This window comes from Ornithorhynchus anatinus, chromosome 19 (genome assembly GCF_004115215.2).
Source record: "Ornithorhynchus anatinus isolate Pmale09 chromosome 19, mOrnAna1.pri.v4, whole genome shotgun sequence".
Taxonomy (NCBI): Eukaryota; Metazoa; Chordata; class Mammalia; order Monotremata; family Ornithorhynchidae; genus Ornithorhynchus; species Ornithorhynchus anatinus.
In genome coordinates this window covers 27,712,554-27,737,086 of record NC_041746.1, presented here as the reverse complement: position 1 = coordinate 27,737,086, position 24,533 = coordinate 27,712,554, and the positions used below count along the sequence as shown (strand labels likewise).

The 24,533-nt window shown below is 40.6% G+C and overlaps 1 protein-coding gene across 2 annotated transcripts in view; it reads left to right on the top strand.

The window, feature by feature from the left end:
- The window catches only part of RNGTT (RNA guanylyltransferase and 5'-phosphatase), a 229,558-nt gene that overhangs the window by 187,967 nt on the left and 17,058 nt on the right, over positions 1–24,533 (top strand). For both annotated transcript variants that reach the window (XM_029047073.1, XM_029047074.1), the window contains one exon: positions 3,423–3,489. In XM_029047073.1, the coding sequence (XP_028902906.1) occupies positions 3,423–3,489 (67 nt within the window). The remainder of the gene's footprint in view (positions 1–3,422; positions 3,490–24,533) is intronic.

The following is a 24,533-nucleotide window of genomic DNA, read 5'->3' as shown; positions in this document are numbered from 1 at the left end:
ATTTTCACTGCATTGAAAACTCTAACTTTCTACATCAGCTAGAATCCTTACATTAAGGAAGGGTGTACTTACCAAATCCATCAAATATGCTCTCTTTGAGGACTAAAAAGGAGAGTGGCAATAGGATGCAAATTTTAATGTAACATTTAGCCTATGTAATACATTTTTGATCCTGTTCCACATATCGGTCACAGCATCAGCCATAAATGTCTGTAGTCATACATAGTAACTCTGGTTGAAATAATCTTTAAAAGATCAGACCTACCAAAGTTCTAAAACTTTTTAATGAGGATTATAGAACTAAAGACAGACTGTAGTTGGTGATAACTTTTTAAAATACCTTGAGATTGAGCATAGTTATTATTGAAACAACTGGATAATATGACTGGGTAATTTAGTCTGAAAAGTTGAGTTCTGAATTATACATAGACATTTTAAATTTCCTGATTCTAGAATATCAACACATATTTTGAAGGATTATAAAGCAGCTTCTGTTTTTTGCCATGAGTTACTTTGTAATATAGTGGTAGTGCTTTTTCCCCTAGAAGGAAGGTGATGTTGAAGTAAATTTCTACCCATCTAAAAAGGTCAATTTTTTTTTTTTAAGTACAATGCCACAGAATTGAACAGTTGGTCACAAGATAATAATGGAAAAGGAATAGGGGCCACATCTTCATCTTCTTGCTTATAAAGATGGGCTCTAGAAAGATGAAGGTTACATGAACTCTGAAATGATTATCACTTGCAGGTTTAATAGGACTTTGTGATTTCAGATTACATATTTTACCGAAAGACATTTTCTTTTCCTTCCACTTTTGGCTGTTGGGAATAGGGCTCAAGATAATTATTAGAATTGTTAGGAAATAGTCTGGCCATTGATCCATATATGCTTGATGACAATCCAATTTTCAACCTACCCTGCTTCACATTTGAGACTTCAAGCAATATTTTCAATAAATCACCCTGTCATTCCAAATAATCACCAAAGTGGCATTTCAGAATTCTGGGGGTAGATTTCAGTTCCTTATACTACCAGGGAATGTACGCTACAGATATAGCAGATGCTTTTACCAAAATAATTTTTGGGGGATGGGGGAAGAAGGGGTCTAGTCTATTCAGTATTCATTTAGTTACCCTTCCTTCTTTCCTCTGTCCCTCTCAGCTAGTTGGCATCTAGAACAAGCTCCTAGCCACTCTGAAGGCTCACAAATATCAAAAATAAGTTTGTGTATATATATTCATATATATGTGTATATATATATCTTCATGTATAGATATATGGATATAAAACCTCACTGCCTTTAAGCACAGTCCAAGATAGATTTCTTCAATAAGTTTTCATTACCATGCATGCTTTTTGACAAAAGTTAATTGATTAGAATTCTGGTCCATCTTCATGGCCACAAAGAGCCTGAAGACATTCCAACAATCTCATTATCAACTGTTTTCTAAGCACCTGCTATGGGCAGAGTACTCTACTAGTGCTTAGGGAATATTCTGAACAAGTGGGGTGGCCTAGTGGATAGTGCTCTATCCACAGGCCCGGGAGACAGAAAGACCTGGGTTCTAATTCTGGCCCCGCCACTTGTCTGCTGTGTGACCTTGGGGAAGTCACTTCACTTCTCTGGGCTTCAGTTACCTCATCTCTAAAATGGGGATTAAGACGGTGAGCCCCATGTGGGTCTGGGACTGTGTCCAATCTGATTATCTTGTATCTACCCCAGTGCTTAAAACAGAGCTTGGCACATAGTAAGGGCTCAACAAATACTTTCTTTATTATTAGTAGTATATAGCACAGTTTCTGTTCTCAAGTAGTTTCTAATCTAAAGAGCAAGTTAAGTAATGATGAATATGTCATTAAGAGGGAGAAGAGAAGTCTAAAGACTAGACAAAAGTGAATGAATGACTGATAGATGAGAGTGGCTGTGGTAATGGGTTGGCTTGATTGGAGAGAGAAGGTAATGCCTATTGGAGATGGTGGTGTTTTGGGAGAGTTTTGATGGAGGGGAGGGACAGTGTTTGATAAGATGACATTTGTGAATTGCTCATTTGAATATTTTAATTTCCAAAATCATCACCAAGCAATTGCAGTACTGATTTCAGTACTATTCCAGTTTCCATTTCAAATTGTTGCAAATACCAAAGGTGCATTTTCCAGTAATGAATTCATTTCTTTCTCAGGGGACATGAAATGTGCCATTGCTGTAAAATATTCAAGCACCCTGTCCCTTTAAAATGATGCCTTTTGCATGCGGAAAATAATTATTCATGAAATTTAGAAATTTTTTTTTTCAAAAAAGCCCCAAATCAAAAAGCAGGAAGATTGCATGGCGGCATGGATTCTCAGAACAGCAGGCCCACGCAAATGGAGAGCATAATGTCCTCGGTAACCAAGGAAGAGCATTTACCTGAAAGAGGGCATAGAGTCTGAAAAATAAAGTCTACATGAGCTGTTCATACTTTTTTTGTTTTTGTCCAGAAATGCCTGCCTTACAAACTATCACACTTATTATTTAGACTTGTTGGATGAAAGAAACTGCAAAAATGATTTTTGGCAGGATTCCTAAAATGTAAATGCAGAGTAATTTGGGAGGGCATCCATTTAAAAATGCCTGCCGGCTGCCTGTCTGAAATGTTTGTTTCCCTCCTTCCATCAGCACTATCCAGCCCCTTCTCGCACATCCGCCAAAAAACTAGGCTTTGCTTTCTGAACCAGCGTACCCATGAGTGGTGACTTAGATTTCTTTCCCTCACCTCCCTCATTAAATGCTGTGACCAGGATAGGGACCTTTCTGATGAAATAACTAAAAGCAATCTACTTTAGCTGTAATAAAATCGAAAAACTGGTGGGGTTTTTTTCAACCGGATAAAATCATTTGAAGGGGTTGATGTAGACAGTTGTGAGGGGCATCGTGGAGTTATTTCCCATGACTTTGTGCAGAATCTCCATTTTGGGATAGAGAATATGAGATTCTGTAGCTGTTCTACTTAAATTCTATTTCACCTAAAAGTGATTTAGCCTGGAATTTAATGTTTGGCAATTTGAGTGCCCCATTCTGCCTGAGAGACGCCCCCTAGCTTTACTTTAAAGTCTTAGCAAAATCCTGTTGTAGGATTATTTCTGCTTTGATTTATAGATAGTTTTTTTTCTGAAAGCATCGCAATCCTCTTAAGTTACCAGAGGCAGTGAAATAATTTTTCTACGATATACCTTGTGGAAGTACACCTCATTTTTAGGATGAAGTGCTCCATATTAAAGTTTTTCTTCCTACTTCAAACTTTTAATTTCTGGGAAACCAAAAAGATTTCTTCTCCAGTTTTTCCACAATTGCATAATCATATCTTTCTCTTACACTAATTGTATTTCTCATGAAATATTGTGCGAGCCACTGAAGATTTCTAAGTAATGATTTCTTTTGTAGGCTGCTTCCTCAGAATGTTGGCCTTCTGTACGTTGGAGGATATGAAAGACCGTTTGCCCAGATTAAGGTATGACTTTATTTTATTATTTTTGTGTGTGTGTGTGTGTGTGTGTGTGTGTCCTTTATTTGTGTGATTCACCTCGTCTCGAAAACTGCAGAACACTGTCGTAACATGTCAAGGAAAAAAATACAGGGAGGTTTGTGACATATGAGCGGTTTTAATGATTAATGCATTTAGTTTTCTTTTAAATCATTGTTTCAAACTTCCTACATATAAATCCATTCTTATGTGGTAGGTGCTCCATTTGCATACTCTGTGGGCCAAGACATGTTCTCATTGCTTAGAGGACGGAACTGAATCATATCAAGTTACGGTCCGCTTGTTCAACCATAGCAACCCTCGATAGCGGTCATTTTCAAATGTCAAGAGAAAATTCTGACAGCTGCATCAGACCCTTGAAAATTGTTTCTCCAGGGACCAAAAAGCCTAAAGCTCACAGATTCTACCCCTGAATTGTCAGGCTGCTATTGGAAGGGTTGAGTTGGGTGAGGTTGTACGACTCTGAGTTTAAATTACCACTTCAAAATCTGGGGACTCCAAGTTTTAATACTGTTCTTCCCTGCCTCTAGGGCTTAGTGCCCCCCTTGGGGGACCAGGTCAAAGTTCTTTACTTGCCAACAGGTTCCCTAACTTAAGAGATGTATTAGGGTGTAATTAAGTTATATTAGGCTGTAAAATGAGAAATAGCGATAGGATGATATTGTTGAGTGTGGAATCATTAATTTGCCACCAAATAGGTCTTGTTTTGAGCATCTAATTCTCATGCAGTAGACCATGCTTCTAGTGCTGTGCTTTTTCGTTTCTTTTTCCCTCTCAGATAATCTCGAAGTCAGTGGTCTCTGATATAATTCAGCAGCTTCTCCTGTCTATAAAGCATTTCCTTAAATGAGGGCATTTTTATTCACAATTAGTTGTTTAGTAGTCATTTGTTATTAGAATTTTTTTTTTTTCTTTCCTCTCCCATTTCTCCTCACAGCTGCTTCTTCTTGTCACCATAATAGCAGGCAGTTACAAAAAAGAAAAAAAAAAGCCATCAGTTTCAAAAGCTTGCTCCATGCACATATACTATCTGTGGATCAACATGACAGATCTTTGGCATGCCTTGAAGAAGGGTGTTTCTCTCAATGCACCTGGGCATTTTGGGTTTATAGCAACTGCAGAGACCCCAAAAGTTGTGGTAAAGAAGACATTGGCTTGTTAGAGACCTCTTTTCCCAACATATATTGATTAATCAAAAGCAAAGCCCGGTTTCATGGGGATTCATAATCCCGGAGGCCAAGGGCAATGGATCTGTTCCATTTTGGCTTTTGGTAAGGCTTTAAAGTGTATGCTGAATTTTGGTAGTAGCTTCAAGTGCTACTGAAACATGGGTGATTGTGGTTTCCCTTAAGTTCTCTTCCTCCTCCCCCTACCCCAACACCACCCCCTGTGGCCTCTAACATTTCCTCCCTTAGTGTTAATATTTGTCATAATGTTCCACAAGATTATTTTCTCAAGCTAGAAAAATCCAGTTTCTCCCATTTTGAAGTTGGAATATTTTAAGATCCAGAATTCAAATAAAACCCAGAATTTACAATGCCCATGTAATCTGTCCCTGAGTAAACTAGTGTAGAGAAGTGTCATTTGACCTGTCATAACTGGCAACACTTTTTAACCAACACAATGTAGGGATGTCACCCATTCCATTACTTAGTGGATTAGCGAAACACCTTGAAAACATTATCTGAGCAAGAGTCATCTTTGGTTTCGGTGATGCTGAATGCAGGAGATATTGCAGCAGACTGAAAATCTTCCTTGCATTGGTGTTAAAAATGGATTAAGTTCTTTCTGCATTTCTGTTGCTTTCCTGATGAAAGTAGTGATAAGGAAGGATGATCTCTCTGTCTGGGGAATGCTGTGGGGATTAATAGCAGGCTAAGAATCGGCTGGAAGTTGAAAGGTTTTAAATACTCTTTCCATGCCCCACTGGATGCTTGCTCCAAGATATTAGGCCAGTCCCTCCCCTTGTAGTGGTTTAGGTTTTCCAACCTGAAAGTGAGGAATGGAGGCTTAGTGCTTTTTGACAGCCTTGAGAAATCCAACTAAAAAGAGAGAACACTTTGCAAGCACAAAGGGCATATACATTTTAAATAATGATAGTGCTTTGCGCTCTTTGAATCAGAGTATTAGATGCTAATGATGCTATTAGATGCTAATGAGGTGCTACTGTTCATCTTATAGTAGAAATGCCAAGTCTGATGGCCTTTAAAATCATTGTAGATCAGTTTCAGCATAAAAATGGTGAAACTATTTGGAGTAGTTTCTTGGTGGAACACTAAAAGCCTTAGGAAAGATCAGTTGATTATGATTATTTTCCCTGTCTTTATTCATTATACTTTTGATCTCCAATAATAATTTTGTAACTTGTATGTGGCTCTTTAAAATAGAAGCTAAAGTACCTGAGGGTGACGCCCAACCCTCCCCCAGCTGCCAAATGGTACCCTCTGGGATACTCATCTTTGCTGAGCAGTGACAGATTATATTTGGACCCAACAAAACAGTTTTGTGCAATTCTGTTTAATCTCTTCTCACATTCAATCTAGGTGCAAAGTGAATTGTTGCATAAGGAAGACAAGAGTAGCTCTCTTGTCTCTTGAAGAGTAGGTCTCATGTGTCTTCTACAACAGTTAGCAGAATTGCCTCTTCAAATGGCTCATTTAAGATTACTGAAGAAAGGGGATTGTCTTTCATTATCATCCAGAGCAGAGCAAACTACGACCAACATGAAAAGGACGTTATAGAAATCCGAACAAACAGGATATTTTCATTTAGTGTGTGTGGGTGGAGAGGGCTGTCTCTTTCATACTGTTCGCACAGAAATAGAGTAGAACACATTTCACGCTGCTCCTTGTGGGTAAGCATTGCAAGCCTTAGTAGGTCTGTTCAGACAACAACAGTGCTGCAGAGTGGCACTGCTATCTCTTCAGCCAGGAACAGCAGTAAGGGATTGCCCAATTCCATAGTTTCTGGAGGCGGGGGTGGTATCTTAACAGCAGGACATTCGATGGTTGTTTTTTGATGGTGGTGATGGATTGCACCACATCATCCAGTGCCCCCTGGCTGTCAGCCTTCATTGTGAGATGGCTGGTCAGGATGAGGGGTACAGTGTAATGGCGGGCAGGGGTAATAGTCACAGTGATCTTCCGCGGCAATTCCATACTGCCTGCATTAGGACATCCCGCCTCTGAGCACCTCGGACAAGACTACCTTTAAGAGTGGTCACACTCTGTTTCCCAGAACTCGAAGGCTACATAACAATAGCTTGGAGCGGGTGGGTGGGTGACTGAGCTCCAGAGGCCCCTTGGTGTGATGACAACTCATGCGATATTTTCAATTTGTCGAATTCACACATGCACAGTGCAGAAGGGACTACTATTTCACTCGATGGCTGTCACGCATTTTTAGTGATCACTACTATAGTTGGGACCCTTTCCACCGCCCTAAGATTACAGCCTCAAGGCAGTGGCTTCAACCGCACCCATTTATTCCACGACTTGCAGTCAGAGGTGGGCAATAGGCGGTCAGGACTGAAGCCGGCAGCCCGAACTTGATTCAGCCCTGCACTTGTGTAGGAAGCTCACGGTAGCGTTGCCCCCAGCAGCTGATGAAAGAACAGGCCAGTTGATCCCAGGAGAAAAAGGATGACACTTGGGGGCTTCATCACAGTTCTTGGCCTGGGTGTTTACATTTTGCTTTCAGACTCTATATATTTTTCAAAATAAAATTATTCCAGCCTAGCATTTCATTCTAGCATCTGCTGTAAGACATGTTATAGAACAGATTTCATTTTCAAATAGACTTACTCTTTTTATATATAACTGCCATCTAAATGGAGATGAATAGAACATTCTCTACCAAGTTTTACTATCAATCTACCAAGTTGTGAAAATGTATGAATTAAGCTGTTAGGGAACTTGGTGATTTGCAGCTTTCTCTTTTAAAAACTTGGTAAATATCTTTTGGGGTTTGTTTTTTATGTAAGAGAGTACCTTAAAATACCAATGAGTTAATATGGGAAAGCTGTTAGATTCGAAGGTGCTGCTGTGATAGTGATCACTGACAATGTGTGTGACTGAGGCATTGAGTCCAAATCAGTAGTCCCTCTTGCACTGTGCACATGCGACTACGATAATTTGAAAGTATCACATGAGGTTCCCATCACTCGGAGACATTGAAATGTCGCTTATAATCTTGAAGTTACCATAGAAATATGCTTTGATAAGAATCAATTCAATTGAATATTCAAAAGCAGAAAATTGCCTTTTTATGAAACATCTTTTTCATTCATTTTAAAATGTCCAGAAACACTATTTTTAATTGCCAGACTCTATTCTGTCTACATGTGTCAGAATTGAAATTACTTTATCTCGGTAAAAAAGGTCTTCATTTTAGAATAAGTTCTTGTAGCTTAAATGAAAGCACGTTCTGAAATACGTATCAAATGACTATAAAATATTTTCAGTTGACGAAACAAGATCAAAGTAGTTAGCGTGAAACATTTATTAGGATCAAGGCTTTTGGCCCACAAATCTTCAGTAGCTTCTGGGAGAAAAACTCTCAGTACTCCAAAATCCAAAAATAAGCCTTCTTGGAGGGCTTTACTGATCCATTAAAGACCAGTTTCTCTTGGAGCCTATAATGCATTAAATGGCCAGTTTAATAGAGATTAATCACTGCTATTCTAAAACTACATTTTAAAAAATAAGCAATAGTCAGATTTATTTTTCCCCACATATGAGAGTTGAATGGAGTTTGTGAAAAGACAAGAAATAAAACTCAGAACCTGGAAGTAGAGTTTGGCAAAGTGTGCATTTGGCAAGTACACTGTACAATTCCTGAGGGCAGTTTTTGCTCCTCCCACATTACTCCCAATGCCCCTTCACACTTTAGGTGCCCAGATTGCCCAGTTGAATCCTTCAGTCTGTCTAGTGATGCCTTTAAATTTCAATCCACACTGGGTAGCCACAGCTTAGAATTTTTTGAGCTTTTAAACTAGTTGTAGTTAGAGTATACAACATATATATCATTGTTGGAGAAAAGGTTTCATGGGCTCCAGCTTGCTTTTTTTAAAAATGATATTTGTTAAGCACTTGCTGTGTGCCCGGCACTATTCTAAGCACAGGGGTAGATGCAGGTTAATCAGGTAGGACACAGTCCCTGTCCCACATGGGTCTCATAGCCTTAATCCCCATTTTCCATATGAGGTTACTGAGGCCCAGAGAAGTGAAATGACTTGCCCAAGGTCACACAGCAGACAAGTGGTGGAATCGGGATTAGAATCCATTTCCTTCTTACCTCCAGGCCCATGTCTGTCCACTAGGCCACACTGCTTCCCTTGCAGGTCACAGGAGAGAGAAGAGTGAGATCACCCTGTTTATTTTAAATCAACAGGCAAAAGTCAGAAAAGGTGTGGAGTGCTTGCTTTGTACTTTTCCAACAGTCTGAAGCCTCCCAACATCTTGGCAGGAGGTTGTGGATGAAAAGGGCAGGGATCACCAGAGGGTTGCTTGGAAACTTCCTGCCAACAGACCCTCTTTCCACATGCAAGCAACAGGTTCTTACTCTTGAATTAAAGAAAAGCAGTTCCTTAACATTTTTCCTGCACATTAGATTTGTATGTTGTGTTGTTGTTGTTTTTTTATTATTGAAGATCAGTTACATTTTAGCTAAAATGGGCATTTCATCCCCAAGTATCATCCTATGTCAGTTTAGTTTTCCATGAGGCCCCACAAAGTCATGTAAAAACTCAGCATTACCCCCATATACTCCTAGTCCTCCAGGCTTCTCATGGAAGGTCAAATCTGCCTAAGCAAGGATTGAAACCTGTCAACACGACTTTTTAATCAGTCAGAAGGAGTGCCTGGCAAAGACAAGAGACATTCCTCTCCCCCGGGGCTGAGCATCAGTTTCCTCTTGCAGCTCTGACAGCCCCAGAAGTGAGTGTCTCTAAGTCTGAGTCAGGCAGAAGTTTCCCTTTCTGGCATTCCAGGACAGCTGAAAAGTTTCCTGTTTGTGGAAATGTGAATTTCAGGCCACACGTTTTATGAAGCAAATAGGTGAATAAGTTTGTTGTTTTCCTGGCATGGGAATCATATGCCACAGCCGTACTTCCGAATCAATATTTTTAAGGTCATGAGAACTAAAATCATCCACCTCAATGATAGTATTTTCTTCCACAAAATTATGGTGTGGCTTTAGTCATGTTGAATATATAAATCAAGATAATTTGCAGAATTCGGTAGTCATTGTATTGCTCTGTTGTAAATGCAAAGGGTATTTTTTTCATTTTCCAAGAAGCCTTGTAACTTTTAAGGCAGGAACTATGGCTTGAAATAGGAAGCGCCATCTAAACTGAGCATTTACTACAGTGAAAGGTCTGTTCAGTTGTGAGACAAGTTTTTCTTCTCCTCTCATAGGCATAGTCTCAACATCCATTTTAAGACTGAAAAATATATTCAATGATCTAGCTAGTTTCCTAGCCATCAAAGGCACTTATTCAGAATGTCAGGGAAGGGATAAAGGGATCAAGAGGTAGTTACTTTAACAGAAACAGGTGCTGGTGGTGGTGTTGGTGGATGAGCCTTAGTCCTGAGACTTCAAGAGCAAGAAACAGTGTGGCGTAGTGGAAAGGGCACGAGCCTTGGAGTCAAAGGATTGGGTTTCTAATCCCAGCTTGCCACTTGCGTGCTGTGTGACCTTGGACAGACACTTCACTTCTCTGTGCCTGAATTCCCTTATCTGTAAAGTGGGGATTAAAGCCGTTAGCCCCCTGTGGGACATGGACTGTGCTCAGCCTGATTACCTTGTATCTATCCCAGCGCTTAAGTGCAGTGCCTGGCACATGGTAAGCGCTTAACAAATACCACAAAAAACCCAAAAAACCTGTTCATAGGAATTGATTGTACTGCTCATGGCTTGCATAGCACCATTCTCACTCTCTCGTCCCTACCAGTTGTGTTTCTGCTGGGGCCCAAGGTGGGACATCAAGCAAGTACTGGGCAGGGGTGACAGCATTTTGTGAAGTGAGGCAAGTGCTGAATGGGATGAGTGCTGCAAGGAACTACGGTATGCACGCTATTGTATCCATCAGCATGGTCAGCATTTTGTTGCCTTTGATGCATAGTTTGAGGTCTTATTCTGAGAAAAATGTTCAACATGCTCTTCAGCAATATGCTGTCAAATACAGCGTTTATTTTCTTCTACCAGGTACTTAGGGATCAATCCTTCCAAGCAGATAATGTCTGTGAATATTGCATACTGAGTAATAATAATTGTGGTATTTGAGAAGCACTTACAAAGCACTGGGGGAGATTCAAGATCATCAGTTGGGACACAGTTACTGTCCCATGTGGGGCTCACAGTCTAAGGGGGAGGGAGAGCAGGTAGTTAATGCCCATTTTACAGAGAGGCACAAGGACGCTAATTGACTTGCCCAAGGTCATCCGGCAAGCAAGTGGCAGAGCCAGGATTAGAATCCAGGACCACTGATTCCCTAGCCCATGCTCTTTCCACTGGGCCACGTTGCTTCTCTGTACTACTTTCAGAATGGTCTTCAGCATTCCTTGGAAGAATTTTGATTTTCGCTCATTAGTCCATAAAGTTCTGACCAATCATCCAAAGTGTGGATAGCAGTAGGAGCAAGTTGAGAGGGGCATAGGTTAGCCACTGTCTCTGTCCTCAAAGAGCCTTCATTCAGTTAGGAGACAGAGAATTGCTCAGTCAGCATGACTTTATCCATATAAAAATATTCGTCGATAGGTCCAGTAATTTAAAAGAATCCCTGGATAAAGAGATGTGGGCTGAGGTTTGGTTGAAAAATGGATGGAACTAATTGAACATAACTTCTGGGAGATATGTAGCTCTTTGGCTGCAATTTGCCATGGCAAGGCCTTAGGGTAAGAGGACTACAAGCAGGAGATTACAAGGAAGCCTGCCTGCGTGACTGGAGACAGTGTGGCCTGGGCTAGAAAGGGGATGAAGGGAGCCAGGGGTGGGGAGAAGCACCCGTCGCCAAGCTTAGAAGGTAGAAGTTCACAATGAAGAGTGATGAAGAGGCTCTGAGGAGTGGAGGGCCGACAGGGTTGGGGGAGCTTGAGTTGAAAGAGGCTAGAGATCAGGAACTAAGAGAGGAGGCAATGGCAACCAGGAACCAAAATAAGTCAGCCTCATTCTCTGGCCCAAGATGGTTAAGAGCCTGAGGGAGGAAAACTTGCACCTTGTAACTTTAAAAGGAAAACAACAAGCAACGAAAAAGTCATTTTGGCTTGGTGGAACATCCGGGACTTTACGTGTATCCCCAGTTTTCTGAACTGTGAAGCCCCAGCTTTTGTTTCGAAGACTGAAAAGACTATGACAGCATCAGAAAATCATAATCTTGAAAATCAGTAAAAAAAACATGTGCACCATACCTATTTACTAATTCTATATTTACAATGTACTCTAAGTTAATTGCCAGTAAACAAAAGCAACAACATCTGCAGCCTTGAAATGCATAGAAAGAAATTAAATCTGCAAAATATTAGGCTTTCGGGCATGATTTTTCATCGTTGCTGTGTTTCCTCATGTCAAAAACCAATTCTTGCTAGTTCACCATCATCAATAAGTCATTAGATTCTAAGGGGCATATTTCTCTACTTGTCACTTTCTCAAATGTCCATCCATTAACAGGGGGTCTGTTTAGCACAAGAACCTTGAAATTCACTTGATTTTTTTATGGACTTAATGACAGAGAGTTGGCATTATAGCAATTTGCAAAAGTGAGTACTATAGAGGTTGAGTTGGTATTCAAATTCTTTATAGTTAGTGCCACCAAAGCAAACCAAAAAATAGAAAATGATCTATTTTTCAGGCTTGGTTTCCTTGAGTTTCCAGAAAAAAAAAATTCTGCATATTTTATTTTAATGGCTGAAATAGGAGCATCACTGATTTTACAATAGTTTGGGGATCCTTGCTGCCCAGTTGCAAATAGTAATTTTAAAAATACATCTCAATTGGTTATATTAGGTGAATTTGGTTTAAAGTAAATCTTCTGATAAAATAAAAGGATTTTGAAAAATATTTAATTTTATGCATTTCACATATCCTCAATCAGAAGAAATCTCAGATTATTTTGTTTTTTATTTTGTTATTTTGAAAGTCACAATACTTTCAATTTCCCAGCCCTTTCTTTTTCTTGGAACACAGCAGCAAGTTGTGTACAGAAGATCATTTTTATCAAAAGAAAGTTATTGTTAGGACATGTAAATTGAAAAACTATCACGTACATCACAGCTTCATTGTTCTTTTTATAGTGATGCTGAGACATACCATTTATCACATTTATTTGAAAAATCCAGAATTTTTCATCTTTAGCTGAACATAAAAGCAGTTTTTTTATGAAGCACACATGCCATAAATGGCATAATAATGGTTGTGATATAGTGAAATATTTTGAACCAAATTAAACTATTTTTCTTCCCTCCCCCTCCATTTATAAGCTAACAGTATACTAATACAGCTAACCTTATCGTTCACTTTGTTTGGCAGTGCTACTGATTTTTTAAATGGTATTTGTTAAGCGCTTACTATGTGCAAGCACTGTACTGGGCCCTGGGGGAGATACAAGATAATCAGGTCTGACAAAATCCCTGTCGCACATAGAGTTCATAGTGAAAGCAGGAGGAAGAATAGATATTTAATCCCCATTTGAGGAAACAGAGGCCCAGAGAAGTTAAGTGACTTGCTTCAGGTCACACAGCAGGCAAGTGGCAGGGACCATGCTTTTTCCTCTAGGCCACACTCCTTCAACTATTGTAGCACATGTGATGGTACAGCCTTTTGTCATTGGAGGAAACAAGATACAGAGAGATGGCTTTCTTAGAGTCAAAATTGAACTTTTGCTTGCAGTTGTCCTATTATATGATGCTAAGACTTGGATATATAAAAGAGCCCCCTCAAGACTACTTAATCAAAAAGAGTCCTGAAGAGCTCCCATTTTAGTTTTGGAGCTTCAGACAAGTGACTGAGGCCTCATTGGGTGGCTTGCACCCTTTCAGTGACCTGAATTTCTGGTGCTCAGAACACACGTACTTAGTGTGCACGGCCAGTTGCCTATTCTAGTGTGTAAATGGGATTTCCCAGTCATGCACAATTTAACTCTGCTGATCGTGTACAAAACTATCACTCATAAGGTGAGCAAATGGATTCTTTTACCTGCCAATTTTACCTTTGCCTCTCACCATTTTGCTCCATCCTTTTCCTTTCTCCTCAGTCCTCCACTTCCAGATGAGGTGGATATAGTCAGCAAAAGTCCAAAGAAAGAGGAGATCAGGCCAGGTTCCAGAATTTCCGCCTGCTCAGGGCTCTGTGAGGAAAGTTCCAAAAACTGTGAAGAAGCCACTACTATAATTTTTTACCCAAGAATATCATACAAGCATAGACTCATGAGGGCCAGCATCAGCTTTGCTGGGAATGTCTCACTAGATATCAGTTCTCTTTACCCAGAGCAGTCATATAGCCTCAGGAGAAGGGCAGAGAGAGTGTTTCTGATCAGTTGTCAAGATCACAATGAAGTAATGCCTCCCCCACTAGACTGTCACCTTGTTGAAGGCAGGGAATGTGTCTGCTATATTATACTCTCCCAAGCGCTTAAGGCAGTGCTCTGCACACTGTAAGTGCTCAATAAATACGATTGACTAATGCAGCACAGATAATATCCTCTTGGAAGGAGGAATTTACAGTCAGAAATTCAGTGCACTAGAAACTTTGATATCCAGAAACCAGGTGATGGGGAATGCCAGTCAGAAAATCTAGATTAGGGTCAGGACTAAAAAGACTATTCCCAGGAGGTGGTTTTGCATAGTCCCTACAAAGGGCCATCCCTACAGACATGTTAGCTAAATCACCGTCTTGTTGAAAGTTCAGGTATTTGGTGGGGATGATTCCTCCAGAATTCCCTCTGCAGGGAAACAGTTGACATAAGAATGGCTGTTTACTCATCTGATTAGCTGAACAACTGTGTCCTACCTAAAAGAGCCCAGCTAGGATTCCTCAGGTTTCCCAGAGACATGTCTAACCTTACCCTCTCCCTTCCACCTGAGAAGACTTAAACATACTCTGATTGTTGGAAATGCCTCCCACGAAATGGAAAGTGTACCCCCATAAGGGATCACTCTGCCAGATATCGTACTGGGGGACGTAAGAAATACCAATTACCTGAACTTTCTCGTTGATAAAAGTCTGACTGAAAGTTTACCATATTTGGAATTTCCTCAGGAAGGTCGTAGATTTGGCTCGCCCAAAACAGTTGTCCATAAACCATTACTGCTGCAAAACTGTTCCTTCTCCTGGAATAGGTGTGCACTAGGTTGTCAGTCTGGATCAGTTTCTTCCATCTATAATCCTATAACGAGAAGTTTGTTTCACTTGAGGTAGCTCTTTGGTTTATGCATCACTGTCATCAAACGAGTCCCTCTAGAGTGTAAGCTCCTTGTGGCCTGGGAACATATCCACTGACTCTGTGTTGTACTCTCCCAACCACTCAGTACCGTGCTCTGCACACAGTAAGCCCTCAATAAATATACGGTTGGTTTATTGATTGAGTCAGCTCTGTTCCCCTCTTCCCAGTCTTTTCCTTAATTAAGGACCACTGTCTTTAGCCTCTTGGAAGCCCCACCCTGCCAACACAGAATCTGCAAGAAGTTACAAAAGCAGTTGTAATCATGAACTTCATTTCCTTTTCAATTCAATAATATTGCATTCATATGCTAATTTACAGAGAACATGGTAGTAGTTTCTACCTTTTAAGATGTGCAATCCCTATACAACTGTATCACCACCTAAATGGTCCATTCTTAGGAATAAATTTGACATGCCTGCTCCTGATACTCAGATAATCTTTCTTTCTCTTTGGTGGCATATCAGTTATGATTTAGTAGAAGCTTGTTTTTGAGGGAAATATAGAACCAGGAGAGAACTGCATCAGTAGAACCAGTAGCATTTGGATAGCATTTCCAGGAATTCATCTCTTGAATCTTTTGCTTCTTAAAATGTGCAATATTCAAGATACCTGGAAACAAAATAATGTTGATGTTCAATTCTTGAATTATGGCAACCTCTATTCAACAAAGGATTAATTGGCAAGAATTCTAATTTACCTGTTTATTTTCCCCCCAAAAAGATTTCATTAGCTCAGAAAATAGATTAGGTCACTGCCTCTTTTGCATCTGGTTTAAATTTTTTAAGGTATGTACAACAGTTTTGCTGGACATAATATAAACTCTCATTTTGAGGCCAGGAAGCAAGAGTATATTTTGTGATCAGGGATCAAATTCAAGTCGATGTTTTCAAGATGATCAGTGTATATGAGATGCATTTTGGTGACTCAAGGCTGATTTTAGCTGCAGAAAGAATGATAGCGGAGTAGCAGGGGGGAGGAACAGATGTTTAAGTTTCAGGATGAGTGGGTTGGTAGCAAAGCAGAAGAGTAATGGGATGATGTAAGAGGCAGTGACTGAGTATCTTTTAAGGAGAAGTAGTGATGGAGGCTGTTGTTGAGTATAGGGATGAATGAAGTAGTTTGCACAGATTACAGATCTGAGTTTCACTAATGACAATTCTCAGCATGGAGGAGAGGATCCCACATAATAAAGGAATCTTAGAAATAAAAGTCAGTGGCACAATCAAATAGCAGAACCCGTATGGTTCCTTCTCCTGCTTAGAAAGTGATGCGGAACTATGTTCTTCTTTAAGGTGTATCAGTCATTCTAATCCTTGGAAGCTAATGCTTAGGTAAAGCTTTCTGTTGGTGAGGTTTGGATTAATTAATCGTTTTGGATGATGCCATGAAAAATGCCTCTGTCTGACAATCCTGTAGAGGTTACTCTTGCTGAATGTGGCTTGATTTTGGCTTCCTTTACAAAAACCTAGTTTAACACAAATAGGCATATGGGGAGTCTAACTTATCTGAACTTTTTACTGTAGATTTAATAATGTTGGATTTCACGTCCATCCCCTGACATCAGAGCATCGGCAGTTCTGTGACATTGTATTCCATGCTTTGTAGCTTACTTATTGGCTGTGCCTTTTTTAAAATTGCTCCTTACCTTTCTGTTCTACTTAAACTCTGAGCAAGAGAGCGAGAGAGTGTAAGAAAGAGAGAGAGCATGTACAGTGTTCAGTTAGCACCTATAGAAGCATATTGAGGGCATTTAATCAATGAACAATATGAATTAATAGTAAGTTCATGCCTGGGGAAGAGAAAATGGGAGCTTGGTTTTCCTGGTTTAGAGGAGATTTTAGTTTCCCCTCCAGAGCTTAGGTTTGTGTGATTTTGTTCTGGTTCTCTTCCTGTAAAGAAGAGAACCATGTTCTGCCATGTACTGCCAAAGTGCTTTATTGCTGGGCACTAGGTCAAACCTTTCTAGAGAAGATCCTGAGCCAGTTGCCACTTCTGGATTAGACCAGTGGTCCTCTCTGACTAATGATCTCTGTCGTAACTTCCACAGTCCCATTGGCCCATTTCCACGCCTCCGCTGTCTCCGTCTTTTGGGCCTCTTTTCAAAGCTCCAGGTTAAGAGTTCCGGCCTAAGAGAGGCTATAGTGTATGAGGAAGCACTGGTGACTCTGCTGGTGCTCCTGCAGGCAATGGGAGAAGCCACAGGTGAAAACAGCCTCCGGATCTCCACTTCAGTCTAGGATTTAGGTGCAACTTCTTCCCTGTATGTCATTGAAGGATACTGTGAAATCAATCTCCAGGAGATTTTAAGGTGGAGCAGGATGGCGCTGGTAAAGAGCAGGCGCACCTTAACTCGAAAGCAGCAGTTCTCAAAGCCTTCTGCGTAGTCCGGTGATGGGTCGTGGCCTCACTGCCTCTCACCTCCAGGATGGGAGATTCCCTTTCCCTTTTTGGGCTCCTTCTCCAGGTTAGAGAAGCAGCATGGCATAGTGGAAAGAGCACGGGCCTGGGAGTCAGAAGGTCATGGGCTTGAATCCTGGCTCTGCCACTTGTCTGCTGTGTGACCTTGGGCAAGTCACTTCACTTCTCTGTGCCTCAGTTACCTCATCTGTAAAATGGGGATTAAGACTGTGAGCCCTATGCAGTAACTAGGTAGATGAGGTAATTATACAGGACAGGGACTGTGTCCAACCCAATTTGCTTGTATCCACCCCAGCGCTTAGTACATTACCTGGCACGTAGTAAACCCTTAACAAATGCCATAATAATTATTATTATTATTATTTTGAGCAGTTCTGTGGGCTGCTTCCAAAGACCTGCTGCTGTAGGCTTTCATTTTAGAATTGGTTTTTGAGAGCAGGGAGTAGGTGTTTTGCTTCTGGCATACTCTTCGAAGTGCTAAGGCAAATGCTCTCCCCTCAGTGAGGGCTGAGTTATGGCCAACAGGGATTTGCTAGCTCACACACCCTCTAGTCTTGTGACTTTTCGATGTCTGAACTGTAGCCCTCTGTACTCCTTGCAAGAGGTCAAGGTGTGGATTTTTCAGGCTAGATCAAATGGCTTAAGTATAAAACCTGATTATGGCTTTCCACATATTAACCTTGAAAAATAACTCTTGTTCTTCTGCTCTGGGAAAAATCCTGGCAGGGTGTAGGTGCAAGATTAAAGCCCCAGTGGCCTCTCGGGGTCATGTTTCAGTGCCATCATTGCCTTGATGGTGTGCGGTGAGGCCCTCAGGTGGCTGCTGCTGCAGCCCTCACCATTCTCGACCACTGACTAATGATCAGTGGGATCAGTGGGATCAGGGGACGACTTGTCAAAGCAGCTTTTCCCTTCCCAAGGACGTGGGCCTTGGTTGGAAGGGTAAGAGGGGGATAAAGACCAAAAATAGAAGAGGCCCAGGACGGTGGCCCTGACTGGAACTTAAGCATCCAGGAATCAGGGGTGGGGCAGTAGGGAAAAAGGGAGGAAGGATGGGAAGAACGAAGGAACCTTTGGGGAGCCTCATGGAAAGAGGAGTTGGGGACTGGAAAAGTGTGATCCAGGTAGTGATGGTGAGAAAAGAAATTGGGGGCTAGAGACATTTAGATACTTTGGAAAGAAGGTAGCTTATTTTGTGTGATCATAGGGTATTCTTCCCCTTGGAAACACATTCCACACTATAATTGATTTTTCATTGCTTTCATCATTTATCCCCTCCAGAGACTAAATTTCTCTGCCTCCCAGATATAGAGATTGGGAATGAGATGGTAAGTGATTTTTTTTTCACCTTACTCAGAGAGTATGGTCTATTTCAAAAAGAGGATTAAAATACAAGAAAGTTCCTGTTTTTGGTCCTCCAGTCAACCATTAAACTTAACTTTGCTCTTCTAAGCACGAGGCTTTGTGGGTCAATCAACAGGATTCAAGAACTTCTTTATGGATATATGGCATTTTTCTCTGGTTTAGTTTGCCTTGTGATAATGGAGGTATTTTATGCTTTATTTTCTCCAATTGGTGTGTTTTTGCAGAGCTCCTATCTGTAATCAATCATTCTGCTATTTACTTCAAATTATTCCTTACTCTTTTAAATTGTCTTGCAATTTTGGGATACAGAAGACAGTCTGAATAGATATAAAGAATAATAAAGACCACTGGTTATTATTATTGTTCTACTCGAGGACACGGTTAAAAAAGTGTTTTTAAATCTAAACAAAGCAGTTTAGAAAGTCAGTGTGGTTTACCTATTCAGAATCTGAGATAGAGCTAACACAAGGGAAGCAACGTGGCCTACTGGATAGAGCCTGGGCCTGGGAGTCAGAAGGACCTTGGGCCTAATTGTGGCTCTGCCAGTTATCTGCCATGTAACCTTGGGCAAATCGCTTAATTTATATTTTCCTAAATTACCACTTCAGTAAAATGGGAATTAAGACTTAGAGCCAGCCCCCTGTGGGACATGGGCTGCATCCAATCTGATTTGCTTGTATCTACCCTAGCAGTTAATAGAGTGCTTGACACACAGTATGTGTGTAACAAAAGCGCTTAGTACAGTGCTCTGCACATAGTAAGCGCTCAATAAATACTCTTGAATGAATGTCATTTAAAAAAAGCAGGCTTGAAATAGACAAACCCATTGACACGGCGAAGGTCCGTTCTTTAGGGCCACACTAGATGTCAGGGTGGTTGTCACAGATCAGCATCGTGCTCTCACTCACAAGATTAGGATCGTAATCTCAATAGTGTCACTTTCTAAATGACAGATGAGTACATAGATATGTACATGGTAGATCTAAACCTATATAGATATGTTTGTGTGTGTGTGTTTGTGTGTAATAAGTGAAAGGAAGAAAGAATTCAGATGGAAGTAGATACATGGCGTGATGCTTTTTGAAACAGTTCTTCCTGATGAACTATCTGTCTCGATGTCAACAGGTGCTTCAGGCACTTGTGACAGTGCTTATTGATGTGAATTGATGTCCTTGGCCTTTCCGGTTTTGTATTCTTCTGATTACCTAGTTTAAGGCTAGAGGCAAGCCTAAGGTCTGTTCACATCATTTTTCATAGTTCAGTTTCCTTCCAGGGGAAACAGGGACTAAATAGATTGATAAAGGTGTGATCAATGCAAAATTTTTGCTGAAAGACGCCAGTCAGTAATTCTACACTGTAATTCTGGTGTAGAGTTACAACCATTTGTCCTTTGAAGGTGAAAATTGGCTTTTTTTTAATTGCCTCAAAAGCTGCTTTCTAAGGTGATTTAACTGGACATCTAGGTCATATCTTGGGATTTCTTTTAAGAGTGGGATCTATTATTGAGTGAAAAGATAAACAATGATAGGATCCAATCAAGTGAACTTAAAAATGAACTTCTACTCACCAACTTTTCATGAAATATTTCTTTTGTATCTCTTGGCTTTAAGCTGAAAACACAACCTCACCCACTTTCATCATTGGTGGTATTGACTGATGATTCCTATGTGCAGAGCACTGTACTACGTGCATTCACATCATAAACCTCCAATCTGCAAGAAACTGCCCTAGCTCTCGTGTGCCCAGAGAATGGGAGCCTTAAATTAGTTATGACCCTCTAGTTGGAGTTAAAGTAGAATTTTTGGACATTGGTGGGGAACTCAGCATGCCCCCCAAATTGAATTACAACGGGGGAGACCCTGGAAGATAGTATCTTTGCGTCTCTGCCCTTCCAAATGAAACCATATGGTAAAAGAGGGTTTGTTTGTTTTTTTGTTTCATCATTTGCCATTTACTAAGATGATGCCTGCCCCATCATTTTTATTTTCTATGCCCTCATGTCACAAGTGCCTCATCGACCACCTGAGCCTGCTACAAGAGTGCAGGACAGATGTTTCCATTCTGTAAAATATTTCATCCACATTCTTCCTGGATTTTGATTCTTTTAAAGCATATGTTTTCATAGATATTGCTGGATTGTGAGTGAGCCTTCGACCCAATTCCTCAGACGCAGCCTAGTATTCAAATAAAAATGCAGATGATTATGAGAATACGAAGCCAAATGCAGAATAATAGGATCCTATGTCTAGGCTGGTAATCATTTTAAGGGCGTGGATTTTTTTTTCAGTTTTAGTTTGACAGCATCTAAAGTAGCACAATGCAGTTTTCTAAATACAAAGTAGAAAAGAATGCAGAACTGTTTGACAGTGTTGCTGTATTTCAACCAATTGAGGTTTTCAAAGTGCCACTTGATTTTTCTTTTGAGACAAAACGTTTAGTGTATGGCAAATAGCTTGTTCTATCTATATTGAAAAGAGAGTGTACCCAAAACATTTGTAAAGGAAAATAACATAAGTCTGTTTTCCTGGTAAAAAGCCCTGTGTATACATTGCATGCTGCTTATGGCCAAGAATACTGCAATTTTTTTGAAGAAAAAAACTGCATTTTTATTCTCTCCATTGGAATCTTAGTAAATCTGCTGCACTATTGTATAGTTAGGATGGGAGCAATTTTCTGCCAAAAACCTTGTAATAAAAGTTCTGTTTGAAACTGTTGTAATTTGGTAAGCCCCTATTCTTTCTCTGACTAGGTAGTGGTGAAATGGTCACAGTAAATACACTCATTGATTAGGTTGCCAGAATCTCAAATAGATGAATGAATCTCTTAGTTAACGGTAGTCTAAATAGGAGAGAAAACAGAAATGTCTTGGTGGTGGAGCTTTGTAACATTTAAATCTCTAAAAACACGGGGCTTGCATGTGATGAGGCAGGAATTAATTTTCCAGTTTTTGACAAAATTGGATCCTAAAACCACCACGTACATATGACAGTCACGGCTAAAAAATAATTAGCTTGCTATAAATGAGAGATTTCCTGTGAGAAAATTGCTCACGCTATGTAACCAATAGAGAAATTTGGCAGAGCAGAGTAGTGGAAAAATATATTTTATCCAGAACTGTGCAACGCCTCGATTTGTTTCATTCTCTGGGGCTTGTGCTTAAAATAAGAAATCGCACTTGGATATGGTTGTGACTCATATGGTCGGCTGCCGCTTGACGCTATACCCCACTGCTTGGTTATTTGTTCCTTACCGGCGAGGCCATTGGCTGTGTTAACTAGGCTTGGTCTATCGATTGTGATGCACCTAGGCTGATATTAGAGGCGTTTTCATGGTAGAATCTCAAAGTTGGAAGGAATCACTAGAAGGACCTCCTCCTCCTCCTCCTCCGCATTGAATCGGGTATGGTTGCACTTACGGACTTTTTAAAGAATTCCAGAGGTGGAGACTTCCAAAGTACCCTCCAGATCTCTGCTACCACTTTGTAGTTTTCCAGGAAACTTTTCTCTGTGCCTGCCCCGCACCCAGGTGGAGATGGAGACCAGCCAGGCCCCCTCCTCTGTCTAAGATTCTTTCCCATAATGCTGATGTCCACCACTTTGGTCACGAAAGGGGCCCACCCTGTCTGTCATTCCAGTGAGCCCGCGAGTCTCTGGTAGCGCAGGGGGCATGAGCGCCCACCATCAGGGTGCCTGCCCCTTCTTGAGTTTGGAGTGGCCATCCCACAGGGCTCTACTTCTCACTCAGATACCCTCAATAACTCCCTCAGGAAGCCTCTCTTGTATTCATTCCCATTCCTTCTCCCCCTTTCTCTAACCTTCCCTCCTTCCCTGTTCAGGTCACCAACTATTTTAAGTTGTCAGTGCCTGATGTGCTGAAGACCATAAGTAAATTGTTTTGTGTATTTATCTCCTCGAGGCGGAGTGATCTCAGTTTGTTAAAACAGTCATCATGTGTCTTAATTTTCCCACTCTTTAGTCATGTATATGCATGTGTGTCTGTGCTGTAATAATAATAATAATGATGGCATTCGTTAAGCACTTACTATGTGCCAAGCACTGTTTTAAGCATTGGAGGAAATACAAGGCGATCAGGTTGTCCCACGTGGGACTCACAGTCTTAATCCCCATTTTCAGATGAGGCAACTGAGGCACAAAGATCAGTGGCATTTATTGAGCGCTTACTGTGTGCAGAGCACTGTACTAAGTGCTTGGGAGACTAGAGTAGAACAGAGTCGGTAGACATGTTCCCTGCCCACAAGGAGCTTATAGTCTAGAGAAAAAGTGAAAAGTGATAAACGTCATTAATCTTGATTTGGGAAGGTTTATCCTTTGGTCCTCCACTACCTTCACTTCCACCTCGCCATGTGTCATCTTCAAATACACAGGACAGGTCCAGATACTCCTTAGGACACCAGAGTGCCTCGGTTACTGGAGAGGGCCAGGCTCACCTGGGCACGCCAAGGAGAGGATTTAAAGGATAGCCCATTTTAAAGCCGGCTTCCATCTCTTGCTTTGATTTTGAAAACAGCCTGTATTGAATATCTTCCTTTTAATCCAGATCCTTTGAAGTTCACTTTAAAATATGGTGAGGATAAACCAATTAGGTCTTACAAGGTTGAACAACTCTTTGTTTTTACTATTAAGCCCTCACATTTGCACAAACAAATAAGCAATGCAAAAAGCATTGGCTAAACAGGAGTTATCAACCAAAATGGAATGAAATGGTGTCTGAGTATTTTTCAGTGTTGCTGTGTTTGAAACATATTGTAGCTAAAATAATTCCAAGGGGATATTAAGGCCTATTTTATGTTCCTTATCTGAATCTCTTCCTACTCAGACTCCACAAAGATCAGTTGTTATCTCCCAATTAGAAAGCCATCCCAGAAGATAGATGGTTATGATTTAAAATTAGGAGAATATAAAAAAGCAGGAATTCACAAATGACAAATACATTATGCTAGAGAAGTATGGCTCCTAACAACTATGAAGCATGAATTTCCTTTTACCAAAATAACAATAATAATAATAATGCTGGTATTTATTAAGTATTTACTATGTGCAGAGCACTGTTCTAAGTGCTGGGATAGATACAGGGTAATCAGGTTGTCCCACTTGGGGCTCACAGTCTTAATCCCCATTTTACAGATGAGGTAACTGAGGCACCAAGAAGTTAAGTGACTTGCCCAAAGTCACACAGCTGACAAGTGGCAGAACCAGGATTAGAACCCATGACCTCTTACTCCCAAGCCCGTGCTCTTTCCACTGAGCCACGTATTTCTTCATTGTATGTCAGTTATTTTATAAGAAGTTCAACAAAAGTGGGTTTTTCAGAGCATGAGGTGATATAAACATCCTGAGAGTTTCAGGCAGCAAAATTGAGTCAAATCTGATAAGACAGACTAGTAGAGAGAGAGATGTCGCTGGCTTCCAAAGCATCTACTGGACTGCCAGAGATATTCAAGAAGTCAGGTACTGATGTCACAGGAATGTTTTTTTATTCTCTGACTTCTGACTTCCTGTACATGTCAAGTACCTGGGTTCGTTCATGTTCACCTGAGTCCCAGGTAGATATGCTCTGTGAATTTATTCTGAACAGCATTTACCACTCTGAGGAGCTGGAGAAAGATCACCACCTTACCCAGTTTTTCTTTTTCTTCCATTTCCTCTTTCTATAGAAAAGCAATATGCAGGTGAAACTTCCACCTACCTGCAACACTCTAGCCTGAAGATCAGGCATCAGATTTGGAGAAAAGACAATATTATGTGCATTCTAAATTGCATCAAGTTTCCCA